We start from the raw sequence: 24042 nt of genomic DNA, 5'->3' as shown, positions 1-24042 counted from the left end.
TAGTGGTCGGACTGTTGGACAGTCAATTAAGATATGGTTTAGGTCGCAGTGTGTCTCTGGGCATCTCCAACACTGCGCATGCGGAAGGAGTGCTATCCTGTGCAATTTCGCCGGGGACCAATACCAGTCATGTAAGACCTTAAAAAGACAGAACTTTAATCGTGCCTCGCGGGTACCTCTCTCCAGAGCTTCCAGGACATCTTCCCATTCAGCTGGATCTAAGGGTTGCTGTAACCGGGTTTGCCAATGCAGACGCAGTTTGTCTAGGAGAGGTTGAGAGTAAAGCTGCCTGGTGATTAGGTCGTAAAGACCCGACATGACTCCCTTTTGTTGGGCCCACCGCTGCAGGTAGGTCACTATGGGTGAGGGTTGAGACCCCTGTCGGGTAGCTTCAACCCTTCAGGAGATGCAGTGTTTAAGCTGTAGATATCTCCATTCTTGGTTTGGCTGTAGACCGAATTCTTCCCTTAGCCTTGGGAAGGGCTTGAGCACCTCGTTCTCCAGTATCTGAGAGAGAGTGTGGATACCAGCCTCCCTCCACTGTGACCAGTTAAGCACTTCCCCACCTATCCGAAGTCCACTATTACGCCACAGAGGCGCCTGAGCATGAATAAGTGGATGTACCCCAAATAGTCTGTGGGCCCTTCGCCACGCTGCTCTAGTCGCTTTCAAGATAGGGTTCACTGGGTTAGCCGATGGGAGGTCATCGCGATAAGGTCCCCCAAGCCCTTCGTTCGCGGATAGTAGTCGCCTTTCCACTGCAATCCATTGTGGTGGGTCAGGCGTCGCGAGCGTGGTGTGAGACAGTTGTGATAGCTGTAGTGCTAGCGAGTAATGCTCCACAGACGGGAGTCCCATGCCCCTGTGGGAACGGCAGGCTAGGAGCTTGGCGGGTGATAGTCGTGGCCACATAGGGCCACATATGAACAATCTGATGAGGGAATCTATGCGTCGTAATGTATGGCGGGGCACCTGTAAGGGGAGGAGTCCCAGGATATAGGTGAAGTGAGGCACAGTAACCATTCTGGCTGCCTGTACTCGGCCCCACGTGGACAGGCCCAGGTGGGCCCATTTTGAAAAGTCGAGTTTCATCCGTGCAATGAGGGGGTCGATATTGTCCGCTACAATATGTGCCATGCCCGGGTTCATTAGCACTCCCAAGTATTTAAGGTGTGAAACGGGAAGCCTAGGAGTGCAGCTTTTGTAGTCACCCGCGAGAGGGGAAGCGCCTCACTCTTGTCCCAGTTGACACGGTAACCGGACAGTGAGGGCTGGTATGGAGCTTTCTAAGTCTGTAAGGGTTAACAGGATGTCATCGGCGTATAGATAGATTTTGGATAGGCCGTCAGGGAGTGCAAGGCCAGTTATAAGAGGGGAAGATCGGATGGCTGCGGAACAGGAGAGGGGAGAGAGGGCAGCCCTGTAGTGTGCCTCTGCGGATTGGGAAGGGGTCTGAGAAGAAGCCCCCACAGTTTACTATTGCCGCTGGCTGGTCGTAGAGTAGTCGCACCATTGAGATGAATTTGTCTCCCAGACCAAATCTCTCTAAGGCCATGAATAGGTAGGGCCATTCTATGCGATCAAACGTTTTTTTCGGCATCTAGAGACAGGGCTAATGCTGTCTCCAGCAAGTCCTTTGAGGCCCATAAGGTATGGCATAAGGTACGCAAATGATTCCTAGAGGTGCGTCCCGGTACAAACCCCACTTGCGTGTGGTGGATTAAGGATGGAATGACTTTGCGCAGCCTGTTTGCCAGGATACTTACTAAAATTTTAACATTGCCGTTTAAGAGAGATATAGGCCAGTAGCTGCCACACAGTAGGGGGTCCCTCCCGGGCTTCGGTATGACAGCTATCGTTGCGCTGTTGGATATGACACCTAACGTCTGCGTGGAACAGGCTTCATTTAGAGCTTCATGTAGGATATCTATCGCCTCTTTCCCTACCCATTTATAGAATTCCGCTGGGAAACCATCCTTCCCGGGCGATTTGTGGTAAGGGAGGCTAGAGATGACACTCTCTAATTCCTGTCTGGTTATTTCCCCTTCAAGGAGACTGCGACCCTCGTCTGACAGGGAGGGTAAGTCAAGGCCTTCTAAAAAAGTTGTGGCCTGCGCCGGGCTGAATGTTATTTCTGGGGTGTATAGGTGTCTGTAAAACAACGCAAATTCGTTTGCAATGGCTTGCGGGTGCGTCAGTATTTCTCCAGAGGGAGCGCGAATGGCCGGTATGGCAAGAGCTGCCGTTCTTTGGTGTAGCTGGGCTGCCAGCAAGCGTCCCGCTTTTTCACCTTGGTCATAGTGTTTCCCTTGTATTCTCTGTAGGGCATATTCAGCCTGTGTGGTATATAGCTCGTTGAGGGCCATTTGGGCACGCTCTAAAAACCAACGCCCTGATAGAGAGGGATGTATAGTATATTGTCTGGTAAGATGAAGAATATCGAGTTCTACTGCCGCCTGTTGTTCCTTTCTGTCTCTATTCGCCAGCGCCGCGTCCCGCATAAGTTGTCTGCGTATTGTGGCCTTGGCTGCGGCCCACAGTATGCGGTTAGACTCAACTGTGCCTTTATTATCTTGGTCAAAGGTGGCTGCGTGGTCCTGTAGCTATAACTTACCTTGTGGGGATCGATAGCGGTGGACTGCAAGTCTCCAGGGCTTGCGGCCCGGGGATACTAGTCCTAATTGGATAGCCACACTGATTGGGGAATGGTCTGAGAGGCCACCCTCCATTATGCTATTATCATGGGTGTGGGCCACGAGGCTATCGGATAGGAGGAAGTAGTCGAGTCGGGATTGGATCCATGTACCGGCGAAATGAAGGTAAATTCTCGTTCCGTCGGGTGGGTCAGCCTCCAGTGATCCACGAGGCCGTTGTCCAAGAGGACATCAGTCTGTAAGGCTCTGTCTGCATTATTACTTGTGTCCAGGGGTCCCGTTCTGTCCTGGACTGCATTCCTAGCTATTTTCCAGTCCCCCCCTATTACATAGCGAGATGCTCCTATCTCTGTCAGGAGCCGATTGATTTGTAGAAAGAAGAGGCGTTTGGGGCCCATTGGTGCGTAAACGGAGCCCAAGCATAGCGAGGAGTCTCCTATCTTTAGCTTAGCAAATACGTAGCGGCCCTCGGGATCGGTCCATGATTTGGTGATCCTGTAAGGGAGGGTTTTACGTAGCAACAGTGCCACCCCGCATTTTCTCGGGGTTTCTCTGTGTTGGGTGAGGGTGAACTGCAGCTAAATAGGACAGTGCCTACCCAGTCACGTCGAAGTTTATCTGATTCCAGGCTGTCCAGGTGTGTCTCTTGTAAGAGGGCAATGTCGGCTCCCTTGTCATTAAGGTAGGTCAATTTTTTTTTCCTTTTTATGAAGTGGGTAAGGCCATTTACATTCCATGACATAATCCGTAAGGGTGCTACCTTGTTTGAGTCAGGCATCGTGGCCCTATAAAGGCGCTTACCCGGAGGGGGGGGCGTCAAGGGTAAAGGAAGGAGGAACTGGGAGGGGTAGAAGGGGAGAGGGGGAGAGAGAAATAGCCTCTAGAAGCGGGGAGGAAGAGAGTGATGTGGGGGAAGGGAGAAACTATAGGTGCTTGCAATAATATGGGGAAGGGAAGGGGAAGGGGAAGAGAAAGACAAAAAAACGGGACTTGAGTCCCGGTGTTCTCAAACTGTAACCTGCGGGTCTATAACCCAGGTCAGTCGAGCTCCACTGCCCGTCCAGCGGGCCGCGCGTCCAGAGAGGCAGCGCACGTCTGGTGTCCATGCCCCTATTTTTTTTCTATTTTCCTCTTTTTTTTGTTGTTGTTTCCGTCTGTGCGGTGGTCTGGGCGGCTCAAGAGGGGTATGAGGGACAGGCCCGGCCACCAGGGGGGAGAGGTTGCTTGGGGTTTGCGTAAGGGATATCTGTATGGCTCCCATTATAGCTTTATAGCTTAGCTCCAGTAGCGTAAAGCTATTGTGCTTTTAGAGGAAAAATGGGGTGGGGCGAGAAAGCCATAAGAGGGGGTGTGGACGAAGGGGGGGGGGGAGGGGAGGAAGGTGTGGGTCCGCAGGGTTTGTAGTTGATAGGGGAGCTGTAGGGGCTGGTTTTATGGAGTTTATCCTATCTACATCACTACATACTCCGCTGCTCAAGCCTACGCTACTCTATTGCTCTCAATGGGCCTTCCACATCTCTCCCTGTTAAAACAAAGAAAAACCAACAGACAAACGAACAAACAGCCCAATAAACCCCTTCGGGACAAGTCGACGGGGGGGGGGAGGGCCTTGGAGCAGTTCCAGCCACGCAGAGAGAAGGGGGAAGGGGTGTGCGCTGTCCCGTTGCTAGGCAAGTCTGGCCAGAGGGGTGTGTTGCTGGGGGAAGAGAGGAGGGGAAAGGGGGGGATAGGGGATAGATCTCCTGAAGAAAAGAGAATTTGTAAGGAATTGATCGAGCAATCAAGAAGAAGGGTAGAGAGAGAGAGAGAAGAGAAAGAAGAAGGAGAAAGAAGAAACATCATCAACACTGCAACGTTGTGCAGGGCCAGTCTGAGACAGAGGCCCACAGTATTAGGATGACTCATGAGTTCACAAGGTCAGGTACTCATCTCTCCGTTTGTTCTTCTCCTCCACCAAAGGATCTCTTGGGCTCGACCATGATAATCCAGGGTTCATCATAACAAGGACTCCAAGGGCTCCGAGGAGGGGGGGGAGGGGAGAAGGGTGCTGGTGTCCGGTCGGTCTTAGATGGGGGCGGCTGTGGGCTTCAGGGGGGAGCAGGATTTATCTCTGTCCGACATCTGAGTGTACATCACCACCGCCTGGAGTACTTGGCCCCTGTCGTCATGACTTTTTGTGAGTCTCTCTAAGTCTCTTCCCCTGGGGTGGGGATCCATAGTTGTTCCTCCCTCCGGGTTAAAGGCGGTTTCTGAGTGGCTGGTTCCCGAGGATACACCTCGTATGTCCTGGAGGGTCAGAATTGTCGTTTCCATAGGTTGTGCCTGTTCCTGATGTTTGTCTAGGAATGTTCTCAGGTCCTCCGGGTCAAAGAAAGTTCGTGATTCGCCGTTTTTGGTAATCCACATTCTGGCCGGTTCCAACAGGCCCAATTTCACATCGAGATGGTGGAGGCGAGGGCGAAGGGAAAGGAAAGCTCTCCTACGGTCTACAGTCTCTTTGGAAAAGTCAGCTGAGAGTCGGATTTCCATGGTGCCCAGCCTTAGTGGGCCTTGTGCCCGGGCTGTCTGCAGCAGTTGGCGAGCTTGACCATGGCGCAATAGACAGGCTATGATTGAGCGAGGACGTCCCTTCCCATCCTGTCTCTTTAGACCAAGTCTGTGCACCCTTTTGAATTCTAGAGGAGGGTCGAATGTTATGTCCGTCAGCTTATGGAGTGTGTCCCGGAGGTAGGAGATCAGGTCCGTGCCCTCTATGCCCTCCGGGAATCCCATTAGGCGGATATTGTTCCTGCGGCTTCTATCCTCCAAGTCCGTCAGTTTGCGGAGGTTCATGAGTTCTTGGCTGTTGTCAGTCCAGGAAGCTACATGGGTTTCCACTGTTGTCACCCGTTGGTCCAGCCCCGATATTTGCGACTGGAAGCCCGCTATCTCTAGGCGCATAGATCTTGTCTCTGCTGTCAGCGCTGTTCATTCCCTCCAGTTTGCGTCCCACCGATGAGATCTCCTGCAAAATGCAGTCCATGGACGCTCCTTGAGGGCCCTCCTCCATGTTGCCGGTGATGGTGTGAGGGTGGGGGGAGGGTCCTTCGAGTCCTTCGCCGGGGGATGCTTCTGTTGGCGCAGGATTACCCGATGGTTTGCCCGTCACTTTGCCTCTGGGCATGGCAGATCCCCCCTCACTGACAGGAGTCTGGGGGGGTGTTCGTCCTTGGCACAGTGGCGTGGCAGGTTTTGGGAAAGTGGAGGAGGGGGAGGGAGGGCCTCGGGAGGCAAGTGAGGCCAGGTGGGTGCTTCTTTGTTTCCCAGGGCGGCCTCGAAGGGTTGCTGTTCATGCAGTAGGGCAGAGTTTAGGACCGCTCATTAGGCGCAGGCTCGGGTAGTCCCTGATGGTACCTCCTTTTTTTGTTTTTTATTTTGTTTTTGAGAGAGAGGGAGAAGGGTAGTGTGGGAGTACGTTCGGTCGGGCGATGAGTGAGGAGGGGGCCACTTGTCACTCAGCGTCCCTTGTCTCAGCGGGAGAGTCCACAAGGGAGAAGGAGGAGCAGGAGTGCGGATGAGGTGCTCCCTCTAGGTCAAGACTCCTGGGCGCTCAGGGGCCCGGCTGGTGGTGTTGCACTCCTCTGCCTCTACCTCTACTCCCCCCCTCCACACGCTTCCTCCCCTTGGCTTCCCTCACTGTCCCCTCATCCCTCCTCCTCCCTCTCCCTCCAGTTCTGGTTCCTCTCCTCTCTTGGCTTGGAGGGAGCAAGGTTAGAGGAAAAGAAGGAAAAAGGCGTGGATGTGGCAAGGATCTCGACTCCGGCTTCCGCCTCGCTCCCGCCCGGTCTGCCGCAGGAGTGCGCACCTTTCCAGGGTCCTCAAGGGTCTTAAAAAATCTTCAAAAAGGTGGGGGGGGCCACTAGCCGGCGCCCCCGCAACCAGGAGAATAAGTTCTGTTTCAAAAACAGGACAGGCGGGGGTGTTCCAAGGCGTCCGCCATCCAAAGAGTCTATGCCAGGGAAGAAGGGGGGGGAAATGCCAGCCTTCGAGGTCAAGTCCACCGCTCACCCCGGTCTCCTCGGGGGGTGGAAACGTAAGTCCTCCGGCCAGTTTTATGGCCCATTCCGCCGCAGTCTGCGGCTCGTCTTTGTAGCTGGCAGGAACGGGGGGGATCTTCCAGGCAGTCCCCAGCAGGGGGAGGTGGAGGCGCGTTCCCCGGTTTGGGCCCCCGCACCCGATTCCGCGGCCCCCCTGTCCGCAGCAGGCCCCGGCTTCGTCATTCGCTCCCCCCGGTCATGTCAGGGGGAGCGCGCGTCTTCTGGGCAGCTCCACAGCTCGTCCTGCCGCAAGCAGCGGAGAGCCGCAGCAGCAAGCGGGGAGGGGGGAGGGGGGAGAGGGGAGAGGGGGAGGGTGGGGACAGGGGTGCTATAAAATACCTCCCTCCAGGGCCGTCCGTCCGTCGTCCATCGGCTGGTCGCGGGGGGGAAGCACGTTTCTCAGAGCGGCTCCCCTCATGCACTCGAGGCCCCGGCTTATTGTCACGCCGTAGGCCTCGTCCTTGTCTTCCGCTCTCCTCAGTGTTGTTGTGGAGAGCGCGGGTTTCCCGCTGGGTCTTGCGGCCCATCCCAGCCGCCGATCCTTCGCACCATGGTTGGTAGGGGATGGGGGGCCCTCAGAACGCCCCCGGCTTTGCCACTCTCGCCGCGCGGCCCGCCGTCCTGTGGAGCCCTTCACCTAGTCAGCCATCGTTAGTCGTGGCCAGACCATGCCCCCAGTCGCAGCCTTTCTAAGAAGACAACATATACATGTCTTTCCATATCTAGACGATTGGCTGATAACATCAAACAGTCATACGTAATGTCAAAACCATGCGCATTACGTAATACAAACCCTGCACACGCTAGGGTTCTCAATAAATTACCAAAAGTCGCAACTACAACCTGCACCTAAATATTGTTGTATTTGCGCAATTCTAAATACTCAAAAAGCGCTAGCAAGTCCAAATACGCAAAGAATACAAGCATTCCAAAATATAATCGCACAGATACACACAGGTCAACAGTACACTGTCAGATTTGTCATGAAAATATTAGGGATGATGGCATCATGTATTGCAGTTGTCCCACATGCAAGACTAAACATGCGGCCCTTACTACAGTGCCTTGCACAACAATGGTCACAGGCACACAGTCATCTTCAAGATCTAGTGTTGATAGACCGCCAAACATACATGTCCCTTCAGTGGTGGAATTCTACAAATCTAAACAAGGGGCGGCCTTTTCAAGGCCCTGTGACTCAGACCATAATTACAGCAGATGCATCAGTGATTGTCTGGGGATCTAACCTCAACAATCACAACATCCAAGGACAATGGAATGCCCAACACAAACAGTTACATATAAATCATTTAGAGCTGTTAGCTGTGTTCCTAGCACTCAAAACTTTTGAACCTCTTCTCAAACAAAAGAATGTCTTAATCAAAACAGACAACATGGCCATGTATTACCTAGAAAGCAAGGAGGGACTCATTTGTCCCAGCTCTCCCTCCTAGCTCAAAAAATTTGGAAATGGGCCATACACAATCAAATTCACCTGGTAGCACAATACATTCCAGGGATACAGAACCAACTAGCAGATGTTCTCAGCAGAAGTCATCAACAAACACACAAGTGGGAGATTCACCCTCAAGTACTTCAAAAATACATTCGACAATGGGGAACACCAAACATAAATCTGTTCGCCACAAGCAAAAACGCAAAATGCCAAAACTTGGCATCCAGGCACCTACGTCCCCTATCCAAGGGCAGTGCTCTATGGATCAGTTGATCAATTGGTCATGGATATTTGCTTACGCATTTACCCCTCTCCCACTCATTCCATTTGTAGTCAACAAATTGGGTCAAAACACACTCAATATGATACTCATAGCACCAGCGTGGGCTCATCAACCGTGGTACACAACATTATTAAACTTATCAGTAGTACCACACTCCAAACTACCAAACAGACCAGACCTGTTGACTCAAAACAAAGGACAGATCAGACATCCAAATCCCAACACACTCAATCTAGCGATTTGGCTCCTGAGGTCATAGAGTTTGGGTATTTACAACTACCATCAGAATGTATGGAAGTGATTAAACGAGCAAGAAAACCCACTACTAGACAATGCTATGCTAACAAATGGCAAAGATTTGTATATTATTGTCAATCTAAACAGATTGCCCCTCTTACAGCATCAATACAAGATATTGTATGCTATTTACTTCATTTACAAAAATCAAATTTAGCATTTTCTTCCATAAAAATACATCTTACTGCAATTTCAGCATATTTGCAAAACGTTAAGCACAACTCTATTTAGAGTTCCTGTTATTAAAGCCTTCATGGAAGGCTTAAAATGCATCATTCCACCCAGAACACCTCCAGTTCCTTCTTGGAATTTAAACATAGTGCTTACGCGACTTATGGGCCCACCATTTGAACCTATGCACTCATGTCAAATGCAATTCTTAACATGGAAGGTTGCCTTCCTAGTCGCAATTACATCATTGCGAAGAGTCAGTGAAATTCAAGCTTTCACTATTGAAGAATCGTTCATACAAGTACACAAACATAAAGTTGTTCTACGAACTAACCCTACATTTCTTCCAAAAGTGGTATCACCTTTTCATATCAATCAAACAGTGGAACTACCAGTCTTCTTCCCACAGCCAAATTCTGTGACAGAAAGAGCTCTACATACATTAGACATTAAAAGAGCACTAATGTACTATATAGATACAACGAGACCATTCAGAAAAAGTAAACAGCTGTTTGTAGCCTTTCTAAAACCTCATACTGGTAACCCCATTTCAAAACAAGGATTAGCAAGATGGATAGTAAGATGCATCCAAACATGCTACATTAAAGCCAAAAGATAACTCTTAGTTACTCCTAAAGCACATTCCACAAGGAAAAAAGGTGCCACAATGGCTTTTTTAGGAAACATACCAATGGCTGAAATATGTAAAGCAGCTACTTGGTCAGCACCACATTTACTAAACACTATTGTGTAGATGTTTTAGCAACACAGCAAGCCACAGTAAGTCAAGCTGTACTCAGAACATTATTTCAAACAACTTCATCTCCTACAGGTTAACCACCGCTTTTATGGGAGGACTAACTGCTTTGTAGTCTATGCACAGCATGTGTATCTGCAGCTACACATGTCATCGAACGGAAAATGTGACTTACCCAGAGTACATCTGTTCGTGGCAGGTTCTGCTGCAGATTCACATGCACCCACCTCCCCGGCAACCTGTAGTCATTTAAGTTAACAACATTTGTACATATGAATATATATATATATATATATATTTAACATTCCATTAGCATGAACATCTCTTTTCTTTATAATCTATCACTCTTACCTTACCCTCTGCGGGAAAGCAATCTAACATGGAGTCAATGCCCATGCGCAATGGAGCCGAAGATGAGGAGTCACTCGATCCTGTGACTCGAAAACACTTTTTCGAAGAAAAACAACTTGTAACACTCCGAGCCTAACACTAGATGGCAGAAGTATATACACTGCATGTGAATCTGCAGCGGAACATGCCACAAACAGATAACAGATGTACACTGGGTAAGTGACATTTTCCATATATATATATTTGCTGAAAAAAGCAAAGGTTAGAGGGACGTTATAGTTAGGAAATAGAATAAAAAAAAACACATAAACTCACTTAAAAAAAACAAAGGTTACAGGGAAGTTATAGTTAGGCTCACATTTTAAACGTACGAAACCATAGAAATTCACCAGTTATAGTTAGTTACCTCAAGTAACTATAACTCGTGCCCTAAGGTAACTATAACCTGCGCCCCCACCATCTGCGACATTCACACTGAGTTATATATATTTTTTTCTTCAAGCCCTTTATGGGCTTTCAGGGACCGCGGTCCCTACATATTAGTTAATTTATTTTTTAAGTTACAAAATACCCTTCAAAGGCTATCTGGCACGGCAGGGAAAGTTGCGCCATTGCTTCAGAAAGCGGGGAGCTGCTTTAACAGCTGCTTGCTGGAGCATTTCATCTCTGTTCCATGCAAAGGTGCAGGGGACAGAGATGAAAACCTCAGATTTTGACAGGGGGATCTTCTTGGCGGGTCCCACTGTCAAAACCCGAAGTGTTTGCTGTGGCTTGGCTACAGCTGCAGAGCCTGAACAAAGTAGGAGCCGGCCCTGGGGGTTGGTGGTCCCCAGGTCCATCAGTTGCTCCATGAGGGGGCCCATGAGGCCCCCTCTAACATGAAGGAAGCCCCGGGGAGGCGGTAATCCCCAGGGCTAAGGGGGTCTGAAACTGAACCCCTTTCTTTACTTAACTATTTGTCTAGGGGAGGTGGTGGTCCCCAGGGCAGCAGGGGGGGGGAAGATGTCACACGCCCCCCGTTATCATTCAATTTCAGCCCTGGGGTAGTGGTGATCCCCAGGACAGCGGGGGGGTATGCCCCCGCATATTTATCATATGCCAGTCCCCGGGGCAGCGGGAGGGGGGCCAGGCCCTCTGCCATTTTTAAACAAATGCCCCCGAGACTTGGCCCATCTGAGGGCTTTATAATAAAGAAGCGCGGGAGCCCGTGATTTAAGTTTTTTTTTCTTTTTTAAATTTTACGGCGTATCCGCGGATACACCACAACTCCACCTGTAAAATAAATAAAAAATGCGTTTAGTCTCTTTGGGACCGCACCACCAGTGCTAAGGACATTAGGGTGTTCGTACCCGGCCCCTTTTCTTTATTCTTTACTTTTTTTCTCAGCCGAGTCCGAAGATTGCTGACAACACTTTAACGGCTTCTGTTTTTGAATTGTTATCAACGAATCAGATCTCAGCACAAGATCGTAGGGGTCTCAAATCCTTCACGTCCCTATATATACAAATTTGTTTTTCCCCTTAATTTCTCAAAAACTACTGAAAGAAATGACCCCAAAATAAAAAAAAAAGGTTTGCTTTCTGGACCAGGGCCTACTTTAAGCTAAATTTGGTGTAATTCCGTCCAATAGTTTTGGCGCTATCACTGTTCAAAATCCCTATGGAAAAATGGGGAAAATTTGTTTTGGGACCTTTAAGCTGTTGCAATGCAGTACTTACTTCAAACAATTCTAAATGGCTCAAAATGAATATGAAAATGTTATATGTTTATGGTGTGAAAGGAATTCTATGTATTTCTCCTGAAGGGTTTATTTTATTTTAACTAGGGACAACAAGAGATAGCTTTGACGGTAAAAGAGTCACCCGGCTTGAATATGAGGCATATGTACCAATGGCAGAAACTGAAATAAAAAAAATCTGCTGTATTATGAGGCAGAAGTGGCCTTCAGTCAAGCATATTGCAGTGCATCATCGCCTTGGGTAAGTAGGGCCGTTATCCAAATATTAACATGCGTGAATTGCTGACTCTAAATTGGCTGTATGAAGTGGAACCTGAAATCCGTGAATATTGAGGGAATTTTGAGAGTATACGTTCACCTACTGCTTTAGGGTTTGAGGTGTTGATAGAAATGTTTGTTGGTCACAAAAATTAACATTTTGCTCCAGGTCCCTAGCTCAAGGTCAGTATGATCTAACTTCAGTTTGTCGGAATCAGAATACACGATTATTCAATCAGCACCCAGAACTAATATGGCACAGTGAGATGCAAAGTCGGGGGCCTATTCACTAAGGCATTTTGGAATTGTCCCCAAAACATCTAAAATTAGATTAAGATGGGAATTTTCATGGAATGTTTAAATAGTAAGGACAATCCTATATTTGCATTTTTACCATTATAGAGTTGGACGTTGCAGCCCGTCTCAGATAGGCATGTAAGAGTAAGCAAAAGGTTACTTCTGTAGTACTACTTTCCATACTCATAAAGGCTTTTGTGAGCGTCTACCTTGTTTATTTTGTTATAAATAAGTATAATAGTGAGTTGCATATGGGAGGGGAGCCATTTCCCAAGACTATGATTATAAGTTCTGTGTAAATATGCAACTAGTGTAAGATCGATTAGAGGGAATTAATGGATTAAACGAGTTGCTGAAAAATAAAAGTAGTGAGCGCAAATGGGATTGGGTTTTCAAAAATGAAAAGGTTGATTCCAGCGTGGCAGCTGCAAAACTACATTAATGTTAGATTAAAAAAAACTCTATTCCCAGCCATGTCACTGAACACCAGATTTTTGCTCTAAGCATGTTTACTAGACTGCTTGGGCCACTGAAACCTTCCTGTGAGCACTTCACGATTTAATCAGATAGTTAATACAGACATTTTCAAGAGACAACTAATCTACCCAGATGTGAAATTGATCACTGAATATTCCCCTTTGATTTTTATACCATATGTTCTCCATATGCAAGGAAAGCCTATGTCTAAACCTATCATTCTTTTGCAAGGTGAAATATAATGGCAAATTCTGACTCTCATTGCATCATGGTCTTGGTGACTTTGTAAAACGAAACCCCAAAACGTAAAATGCATTTCAAAGCATTTTTAATGTTTCGAAGACTGGCTCTAGCATTAGCAGTGAATATGGCAGGCTCTTCAGGTTCTGTGTTGTGTCTAAGCTTTCTGATGTGCGTGCATGCACCCACAGAGTGAATGAGTTAGTGCATTCGTGGTGAACAGTATGGTTTCCAGAGGAATGGGTGCATTGTTTCAATTTGTGTCTGTGGGTAGATAGAAAATGAGTTAATGACATGGTTTCTGTTAGCCGGCAGTATGTCGATTTTTCAGCCGCGGATCAGAGTTGCGTCGATCTTTTCCCCACACGGTGGTCTGTGCGTGGATTTCTCACTCTTGTTCTGCCAGCTTCTCCTTTCAGGCCCCAGGAACTGGATTGGCACCACTTGGCAGAGTAGGAGTCTCAGCAGAGGCTCCAGGTGCTGGCAGAGAGAAGTCTTTGCTGTCCCTGAGACTTCAAATAACAGCAGGCAAGCTCTAAAGCAAAGAGAAAGAGTCCTGATAATCAGGAGCAATAGTCCTCACACACCGTATTTGGTGTCATGCTTCATCATCGGACAGCTCCTCGTCAGACCGGCGCTGCAATGTCTGACGGGCACCCCCCGAGTGTTGGATCCTTTCCGTCCTCCTTAATTATTTTGATTGTTTTTGTGTGAGTGTCCGAGCATTGTCTCTAGTTTCACTCCCTTGACTTCTTTTTAATCTTGACCATTTCCCAACAGCGAATAATAAACTATTAAGTGAGGGATCTGAGCCAATTTTACTCTTCTTTTTCTGTACATTTTCTCCTCTCTCGGACCCATATTTGGCTCCGCGGCATCATCGAGTATATTCAAAAAGATCTCCGGCAAAGAGCCCCCCCTTGGGGGGTGCCCGTCAGACATTGCAGCGCCGGTCTGATGAGGAGCTGTCCGATGATGAAGCATGACACCAAATACGGTGTGTGAGGACTATTGCTCCTGATTATCAGGACTCTTTCTCTTTCCTTTTCTCTTGAATTCGGAACAGTGTACCATATCATATTAGCACGTTGTTGGGAGGGTGTACACTGGACCGTCCAATCCTCCTCTCTTACCCCCCTCTTTTTTTGAAGCTCTAAAGCAAGCCCTTGGAGAGTTCTTCACAAGAAGGAAGGCACACCAAGTCCAGTCTTTGTCCTCTAGCACAGGCAGAAGCAGGAACTGCAGGATAGCTCCACAAAGCACAGTAACATGCAGGGCAGCTCTTCAGCTCTTCTCTAGGCAGAGGTTCCCCTTGGTTTCCAGAAGTGTTCTAAAGTAGGTGGTTTTGGGTTCCCTTCTTATACCCATTTTGCCCTTTGAAGTAGGTTTACTTCAAAGCAGTCTCTCTTGTTTGTGAAATACTGCCTTGCCCAGGCCATGCCCAGACACACCCCAGGGGATTGGAGACTGCATTGTGTGAGGGCAGGCACAGCCCTTTCAGGTGTGAGTGACCATTCCTCCCCTCCCCTCCCCCCTAGCACAGATGGGTCATCATGAAATGCAGACTACACCCCAGCTCCCTTTGTGTCACTGTCTAGTGAGAGCTGCAACCAGCCCAACTGTCAAACTGACCCAGACAGGGAATCCACAAACAGGTAGAGTCACAGAAATGGTATAAGCAAGAAAATAATCACTATCTAAAAGTGGCATTTTCAAACACACAATCTTAAAACCAACTTTATTAAAAGATGTATTTTTAAATTGTGAGTTCAGAGACCCAAACTCCACATGTCTATCCACTCCCAAAGGGAATCTACCCTTTAATCATATTTAAGGGTAGCCCCCATGTTACCCTTTGAGAGGGACAGGCCTTGAAACAGTGAAAAACGGAATTAGCAGTATTTCACTGTCAGGCCATATAACACACATTACTATATGTACTACCTTAACCATACACTGCACCCTGCCCTTGGGGCTACCCAGGTCCTACCTTAGGAGTGTCTTACATGTAAGAAAAGGGACGGTTTAGGCCTGGGAAGTGGGTACCCTTGCCAAGTCGAATTTACAGTTAGAAACTGCACACACAGGCACTGCAGTGGCAGGTCTGAGACATGATTACAGAGCTACTTATGTGGGTGGCACAACCAGTGTTGCAGGCCTTCTATTAGCATTTGATTTACAGGCCATGGGTACCTCTAGTGCAATTTACTAGGGACATACTAGTAAATCAAATATGCCAATCATGGATAAACCAATTATATACACATTTTGTTTAGTAGCACTTGCACTTTAGCACTGGTTAGCAGTGGTAAAGTGCCCAGAGTAACAAAAACATCAGAAACAGAGTCCAGCACACATCCACAACCTGGGAAACGGAGGCAAAAATTAAGGGAGACCACGGCAAGGATGAAAAGTCAAACAGTTTCCATTGGCAATGGTGCTTCCACATGACTGATAACAGGATTCCCAGATAAAATGGTTTGATAAAGTATGCACGTATGGTTTTTACATAGCGCCAACCTAACCAAAAGGCAGCAGCAACTTTGAAGGGTTGGTTTTTTTTTCAGGTCTTTTCTAAACCTGAACAGGTTTGATGCAGTCCTGATGGATGGGAGAGATGGTGATAGCTCTCTTAGCTAAGGAGTATGTAGTTCAAATACATACTTGTGAAGCATGGCGACTTCCACAAAAACAATATCTTTATAAACAGAAAACAGCATTGCTGTCAAAATAAATTATGTGTGTTTGGCTACATGCCAGGTGGTCATCTCCTGAGGCCCTCACAGGAGCCTCCGCAGAGCTGTTGAGTTTGCAATCCTGTGGGTGGCCTGTGTTGCTAGTGGTCCCAATGGATTCTGTTCTGTGCCTAGGCCCTGCTTACTTTGTGTTCTGCCCCAAGGATCTTAGATGATCTTCTTGGATTTTCTGTCTTCCTGTGGGAATTTTCCGCACCTGTTGTAGGGGTGAGCTCCGGCATGGTTCCCATTCCTGTGAGATGATCGACCTTTGCTCCGTCGCTCATTCCCAAGCTGCTTCTGGAATGTCAAAACATAATGATTTAGAGTTGTGAGCCTGGTGGGGAATAGGAGCATATAATGTAGTTTCAGTGCCCTCAACTTGTCTCTGTCTTTTTTAAATCTTGACTATCATGGGACAAGGAGGTGCACCTGAAGGATCTTGTTAGTGTCCAGTGGCCCAGTCCACCATGTGGCCGCTACACCCCCTAGTTAAGTGGTAGCAGACAGCATGGTTGTAAAATTCTCAATTTGTGCTTGTGCCGGGGTTGAGAGGGCCGCCTCTCTAAATGTTCAGCCTCAGTCCACTGAGTTTTTCCAATCCCGTGCCACTGCGGGCCTCTCTGGGGGTCAGCTGGTGCCTCCTCTCCATGCAGGATTCCCTTTAGCAGGTGTCTCTTCCAAAGGCACGCAACTCCTACCATCAGTGTGCCATATGAAGCAGACCCACTTATCCTAGGGCTGGCCTCAGGAGCAAGCAGCACGAGCAGTTAGGCCTGGACTGACAACTTCACCAGCCCACCCTGAGGCACCTGTGTTGCAATTCACACACTCCCTTCCAGACACAAGCTCGGGCTCGTTGAGTGCCTTTATTCCTTGGGTTACCCAGGAGGAAGGGGCAGCCTCTAGTTGCTTGCTGAAGGCAATACATATTCCTCTCCCTCGCTTGGAGTTTAGAGGCTACTGAAGCCCAATGGGGCCCCTGAGTCTCCAGTATTCCTGTAGAGGAGAATTGAGGAGAGAGGTCAACCTACCAATATGGGGGGGTCCTGCTCTAATGCAGCTGTGGATTCTGTATTGTGGAACTCCACTGTGTCCACCTTTGGCCCTGGGAAAGCTCTCTCCAACTTTCTAACATGGGTCAGACCTGCGGGCAGCCTTCGATCACTGCATTGCCCCTGCGCCACTCCCCCATTCTTCACTACAGGATCCCGTCACCAGTGGACACTCCACGCCTGCCTCTGAGGTGCTATGTTGACTCCCAAGGGCCAGTGGGGGGTTGCATACCAGCAAATTTGCAGGGGGGCTTACATGCTACCACACGCTTCTCCTCGGTCCGCATTCCTACAGGCCGCCTGTCACTACCATGCCACCATTGTGCATGCAACTGTTTGACCATCACCACTCTCGGCCACTTGGGCCCATATTTGTACTTTTTTAGCCCCACATTTGCATCATTTTTCGACAAGAAAGTGGTGCAAACTTACAAAATACAATTCGATTTTTTTAAGTTTGTGCCCCTTTTGCATAAAAAAATGACACAAATGCGGCGCAAAAAAGTATAAATATGGGCCTTAGTTGCAATCACTCTGCTTCTTCAATGGAACACCAGCAAAGGTAGATTCTCAGACCAGGGAGCTGGTTCGGTCCGGTTCTCGCTAAGAGACGTCCGCCATTTTACATGTATTTGTATTTTAAGACAGTACTTGATGCATTGCATCTACTACCAGAAAGGCCCATGAGTCCTTCAAAAAATGTCATGAGTATTTACCCTCTTTTTTCTTGCCATCATCTTCTGCATGCAAGGACGCATATATGGTTTATTATTTCAATATTAAATATACCTAGAATGTGCAGACCTAGGCACATGTGCAGCACAGTGTCTAACAAAATATTGAAAGATATTTATTGAACAGAGGAGCAATAAGTTGAGAGAGTTCCATATGTAAAGTCATATCAAAGTTGATCTTTAAAGTACAGGGTGATTTACACTTGAACGACATTGCTTATGCTCTCAAAAATCTCATCTGAAATTTCTCAGTGACTTTAAAACCTGTCTGAATCACTTTTAACCTCAGGCAGTTTTGCAGCATCTCACTAATTTGTGTAATTTCTAGAGTGCTAGGAAACTGTCAAGGCGAATCCATGCTCCTTACACATAGGCAAATATAGCGATAGTATAAACAATGGAGAAATTTTCTGTATACCATTCACACAACATACACACATACAAAAAAACTGACTCTTGTGGACAGAAAGTGTACAATGTTTACAGTGTCCCATAACTTTTCCAGTTAATATTAACTGATTCTCATTAGTCAATTTATTATTATGTACTTATATTTGGCACAGCAATACCTTTCATGACCTGTGATTTTATTTTATGTGCTGCAAGGTATTATGATATTTGTTTGTTCTTTGTTTTAGCTGAAAATAAGTGTTACCTCAAAGAATTTGCTTTTTTCAGTGAACACTGATTACTACTGTGATTACTTAGTGATAGGTCCCATTACTATGAATCATTTAAGCCACTTACCTTCCCTGAGCAATACAAACCTTCCACCCCAGAGACATGTTACTAATAATCAGACAGTATTGCCACTGTCGAAGAGGATTAATGGCTATTAAGGCATTAAAGCATTACCACTTTGCCTTCTTCCTCATTATAGTCTAACAGTGTGAGGCTATGCCAAGTAGAACAACGTCTTAAACCAACCACCCTCAGCAGTCAGCAGTAAGCTGTGCATATTTATGATCTTCATGGGACTCTCATTGCCAAACACTGCATAGGAAAGCAGATGACTGATAAAACATACAAGTCGGACAATAAAAATAGAGAGAGCCAGCTACCTATACCATGTAGGCAGCTATCTGTCCCATGGAGTGGGTTCCTGTTTAGATGTTAGAAGAACCCTCACCCACCAACCTTAGTTGGTGGTATGCTTTCATTATGAGGGGCTTACCCTCGATGCCTAGCGCATCTGGGTGTGCTCCGACGCCTGTGTTCCAGTGGAAAAGGTTAATGGTAGTACGTATTTTAGGGATCTCAGTGATTAAAATTACCTTATTGTAGACCTGTCTAAAGGAGAATATTTTATATTGGCAACTTCAGGTAAAGTTAAAAACAAGATGCATTGTGGCGACAATATTATGGTCTCCCTACATTTTTTTGTTTTAAGATAAGGCACATAGTGGGCCAGTAGTCCTTGTCACTGAAGGGGACTACTTTTTGTTCTGTATGGAAGAGCAGAATGCCATCACCGCAGTGAGATAAGTCATTGGCTTTAGCGGGCTACCCTGTGCCTCGTGTTCTATGCTGTGATGGGCAGAACACATATGTGAATGCCACGACAATGGACAAGTGAATTAAAAATGCTGACTGGAAGCCCTTACAATTAAATATATTATATTCATACTTTTATTAAAATCAAAACTTCTTGGATAACGCCAGCCACAAAAAAGGCAAACATATTGCTCCTCGTATGACTCTTATTACCTGCCTTAAAAAGACCCCATGTTCTCTGTTCGTTTGATCTTGTGTTCTTCTACTCCTTTGTTAGATTTTTAACATCAGCTTCATAAATATATGGACAGGTTGGTATTACGAGGGTAATAATGAGTTTTGGATGATTTAAAACAAGGGGGTCGCAATTTTGCTTTAGTGAAATAAAACAATTTGACAGCTATACAATCTAAATGTCCTAAAAAATAAATAGTTATGCTGAATTCTGCTTGAAGTGTTTATTGCCGTGGTATCGCCAACGCTGTTCTCTTTTATTTTTTTGGACATATTGTTTACTTTTTAACATTCCAGTTTAGTGCCTGTTACCGAGGCAAGTGTGATTATTGCTGTTTCCTCGCCACACAGAAGAGAGTCCCTAGAAGCTGTACAGTACTGCATTGACACCTTGAAGGCCACAGTTCCTATTTGGAAAAAGGTGAGAATGCGTTTGTTAAAATGATCTTAATTGGAGATGCTCATATGCTATCGTTTGTTTACATCTCGAGGGATGACAACATTTTATACTACCAAAATCTGTCTCTAAGTACACCGTGCAGCAAGCTCTTACTTTCACAAAACAGCTACTAGTCTAAAGCTAGTCTATAAGAAAAGAGGGTTTGCTTGCCTACAGGATCTATGAATTTATGTAGATTAGGCACTTTACTGGTGCCATCTGGCTCATCTTTGTGCCTCAAGGCTCCACTGGAGCCTCCAGTTCGACTTTTGCCCCAGTAGGTCAACCCTCTGTTCCACCAGTGTCTCCCAAACCTGCTTTGGGTTCTGCACCAGCTCCGATACGTACTTTGGGCCATGCTCCACCCCATGTGCTGGTCCCTTTCAGATTGACGCTGGTGCTGGAGAAAGATACACAACCTATAGCGCTTTTCAACTTCGAGCCAAACTTACCTCGACTGAGGCCTCAATCCGATCTCGCCAGAGCACATCCTCCCTGCAACCCCTCACATTCTGATACCTTGAGTTTACCATGTGGTAGGGCTCAGGATTTGCACAGTTTTTTGGGCACTGGTTCAGACAGTGACAATTTTGATGACTGGGATGATTCTGTCCCACAATGTGACAAGGACAATTGCTGTGAGCAACTACAGGATGCCAGTGGCCTGGATACTTCCTCAGATACTGGCCTTGTGTCTCCTGCTGACCCTGCAAAAGAGGAAAACACCTCCTTCGCTGTTTGTTAGAAATGGGGTTTCTGGTTGTCAGAATATGCACCCTGTACAAGCAGGAACCATCACTTTAGCCAGGGTAAGTCAGATACACACTTTATATTAACTTGTGCTCATCTTCTGATAGTTTGGCACAGAAAAGGCTGGTTTCAACTTAAGAGGCAATGTGTTAAGTATTTGTGCAATATACTCACACAGTAACACAATGAAAACACCACAAAAAGACTCCACATAGGTTTAGAGAAATAGCAAATATTTATCGGAGTAAAACCAGACCAAAACAACAAAAATCCAATCTGTAGAAGTCGAGATATTAATTTTTAAAGATTAAAATAAAAATAGTGCTTAGAAGTCACTAGTGGTCAAAAGGTTACTTGATGTTGCGATGGACTGGTGCATGTCCGAAGTTCAGGCCAACCACAATGGATGGTAGGCCGGCTACAGGACCCAGACGGGCCCCGCTGAAAAAGTACCCTGGATGAAGTTTTTGTTGACGTCAAGAGTCCACTGCGTCGCCATCAAGCTGCGCAAAGGATCGGGGATGGGGGAAATCCTGTGTCGCTGTCTAACTCCATTGAAGTCCATGCGTCTATATTTAGCCACACAGGCTGTAGATCCGATTTCGTCAAGCAGTGTCAAAGGGCGATTCTGCGGAATTTCTCTCGCACTCAAGGCAATGCACCAGGTTTTACTGGAATCAGTTTCAGAACTTACTTCTGAGGCCCAGAACCGGAGAGGGGAACCTTAGGGGAGGGTATGACTCGCAGATGGCAGTGTCCAGCAGTACTAGGAGAGTTGCATGCAATCTTTGATGTCCCTGAGACTGCAGAGGAATATGGGGCAAGCCAGCAAGCCCTTCGAGTCACTCTGGGTTCTGTTGAGATGGGTCCAGCCTCTGTCCTCAGCAAGGCAGAAATCAGCAGGGCATCTCAGCAAAGCACAGAAGCAGTTCCTGGAACAGTCAGTCCAGTCAAAGTGCCAATCCTTACAGTTCAGCAGTCTTTAATCAAGTAAAGTTCTCCCCAAGTCTAGTAGTGATCTGATTTCAAGGGGGTCAGTGAACCAGTGCCTATACCCAAAAGTGCCTTTGATGTGAGATATGACTTCAAGGGGACTCTCAGAAGGATCCCTGTCACCTCAGCCCAGTCTGCCAAGCTATCTGTGAGGGGTAATCAGTTCTTTGTTTGAGGTCAGGCCACTTCCCTTTAAAATGTAAGTGTGGACCCCTCCCATTCTTCCTGCCAAAGAAGACCCATCAGTATGTAGATGCAGTTGAGTGTCCTGTGTTGTGGCTGTCTGGAGGGAATGCACAAATGTAGCTGTCACCCAACCCAGCCCTGTTCAGATGTGTATTGGAGAAAGACTGTCACACACACAGACAAATAAAAGCAGCAAAATGCCCACTTTCTAAAAGTAAAAACAACAGATGATGGACAGAATGGAGAGCAAATCAAGCATTCACCCACAGTCACAGATCTGGGTTAAATCCATCAGTTTTTTTGCTTGCCATGCCATTCCAGTATGGACCCAGCCATATGCAAATCAGTCTTGACCATGTTCCCCATGGGAACAGTCCAGCCCGAACTGCCAGGCCAGGTTCTCCCTGGACCAGGAAAAAGCATCCTGGGACCGGTTTCAGGTTATCACCCTTCATCAGCCAGGCTAGCTTGAATCTGGTGGCATAGCAGGCACGGGACCCATGTCTGGGCATACCCTTCCCACTTGGGGCTACAAAAACAGGTGATGGACTGAATGCAGAGCAAATCAAACATTCACCCCCAGTCACGGATCTGGGTTTAATTCATCACTTTTTTTGCTTTCTATGCCATTCCAGTTTGGATCTAGCTATATGCAAATCAGTGTTGATGCTGTTCCCAATGGGAACAGTCCAGCCCAAATTGCCAGGCCAGGTCCTACCTGGACCAGAGAAAAGCATCCTGGGACGGGTTTCAGGGTATCACCCTTGGACCTAAAAAAAAGCGCTCGGCTTTTAGATGGATCACACCAGGTAATGCTTTGAAAACCTGCAACAATCACCATTTTCCAGTAAGACTGCTGAAAAACATTTGTCAGTTACATTGTCTTAATACACAATATCGTACCTATATTTTCGCATGAGAAAATTTGCTGATCATGTGCGAATGCCTCACTACTTAGATTTCTCAATTGGAAACTGTTTTGCCCTAATAAGAAAAACCCTTCCCCTTCTCGCCCTTTCCTTTTGCACACGAAGTAGATTTACTCATTGTTGAAGACAAGTTTCTGAATATGCACAAGCATGTATGTTTTTTAAAGGTTCCAGTATCACGGTGCATATCTGCAATGCATTGCCTACTCCCCCCCCCAATTCTGTCTCCACTCTGCTTATATTTTACTCATCCAAAAATGCTTATGTGAGTAAATTCATTGGAATGCAACATTGCACAATAATACGTGTTTTGGTATTTCTAAATCTGTCTATTTGTTTATGCAAGTCTGACTTGGAACATACAGATGGCATTGAGAATCCAGCACAGTTTCTTCTCTAATCAAAGTGCACGGCTATCATTTTAAATTATTTGGGTACAATTATTTATTTGCAATTATTAACCAAGATCTCGCCACAGAATTGCTAAAGTTGTACAAGAATTGGTTCTTCAACAGTCGATTTTTAAAATGTGTCATTCTTTTCATATGATACGTGATACATTGTTTTTATTTGTAGGAGTTTTATGATGAAGAAAAATACTCATGGAAAGAAAACAAAGAATGCTTTTGGGCGCAATGAGAAATTCATTTAACTTTTTCTACACTTCCAAGAAACAGATGGTTAATTTCCAATGTGCAGCATGACCTGAAGATTTTCATTGTATTGTATGTACTCTAATAAATATTCCAAAATTCACTGGATTGTACTTCATTTTTACAGGCCCAAATTCACCACCAGGAATGTAGTGTTGTTCTTCCATCACACCCCATCTGTGCAACAAATCGAAGTTGCTTGGCTACACTGTGGTATTTCTGTCTTTAGAAACCATGTAACTCAGGGAACGGAAACCTGATAACTCCAGGTATTGTTATTTCATAAAGTAAACTCTTTCCTTTTGGAAGTGGGCTTCAGACCTACAGTACACACACTGTTCCTCTCACAAACTGATGGTGCTGGTACCCTGCTAACACGAGTGCCAGCTTCCTATCTCACACTTCTTAAAAAGCATCCTCCATACAGCAGACCATCTAATCATAGGTTTTTCAAGGGCTCACACCGATCAAGGCACATTCAAATAATTCTTCTGGTTTCTTCTGTCAGGCGCATAACCTTTGAAACATAATGCACCATTTACAAAGTGCTCTACACAAAAGGCCCACCTTTGTTCGATTTCAAGAGCAGAATCTGTGCCTGTGAGGAACAACACCCCAGGAAAGGAAACCGAGTCATGTAAGAAGTAGAAAAGCACACAGCAAGCCTCGGCCTCCTACATGTAGAGAGACTGTTCTGAGTCACGATTCTAGTCAAGATCCGTCAAACATCTTTCCTCTGTAAATGGAAACCACTTCACTTAAGATTTGCCGCTTCTGCTGTTGAC

General features: G+C 46.6%; 1 protein-coding gene across 1 annotated transcript in view; it reads left to right on the top strand.

Moving 5' to 3' along the window:
- The window catches only part of LOC138283702 (molybdopterin synthase catalytic subunit-like), a 66629-nt gene extending 43269 nt beyond the window's left edge, over positions 1-23360 (top strand). Inside the window, exons 2-4 of the mRNA XM_069221720.1 lie at positions 11871-12024; positions 19605-19728; positions 23181-23360. Coding sequence (XP_069077821.1) covers positions 11871-12024; positions 19605-19728; positions 23181-23243 — 341 coding nt within the window. The 3' untranslated portion in view covers positions 23244-23360. The remainder of the gene's footprint in view (positions 1-11870; positions 12025-19604; positions 19729-23180) is intronic.
- Positions 23361-24042: the final 682 nt, after the last annotated feature.

Source organism: Pleurodeles waltl, chromosome 1_1 (assembly GCF_031143425.1).
Source record: "Pleurodeles waltl isolate 20211129_DDA chromosome 1_1, aPleWal1.hap1.20221129, whole genome shotgun sequence".
NCBI classification, from domain to species: domain Eukaryota; kingdom Metazoa; phylum Chordata; class Amphibia; order Caudata; family Salamandridae; genus Pleurodeles; species Pleurodeles waltl.
The sequence above is the reverse complement of the archived record's forward strand: the minus strand, read 5'-3'. Positions and strand labels throughout refer to the sequence as shown.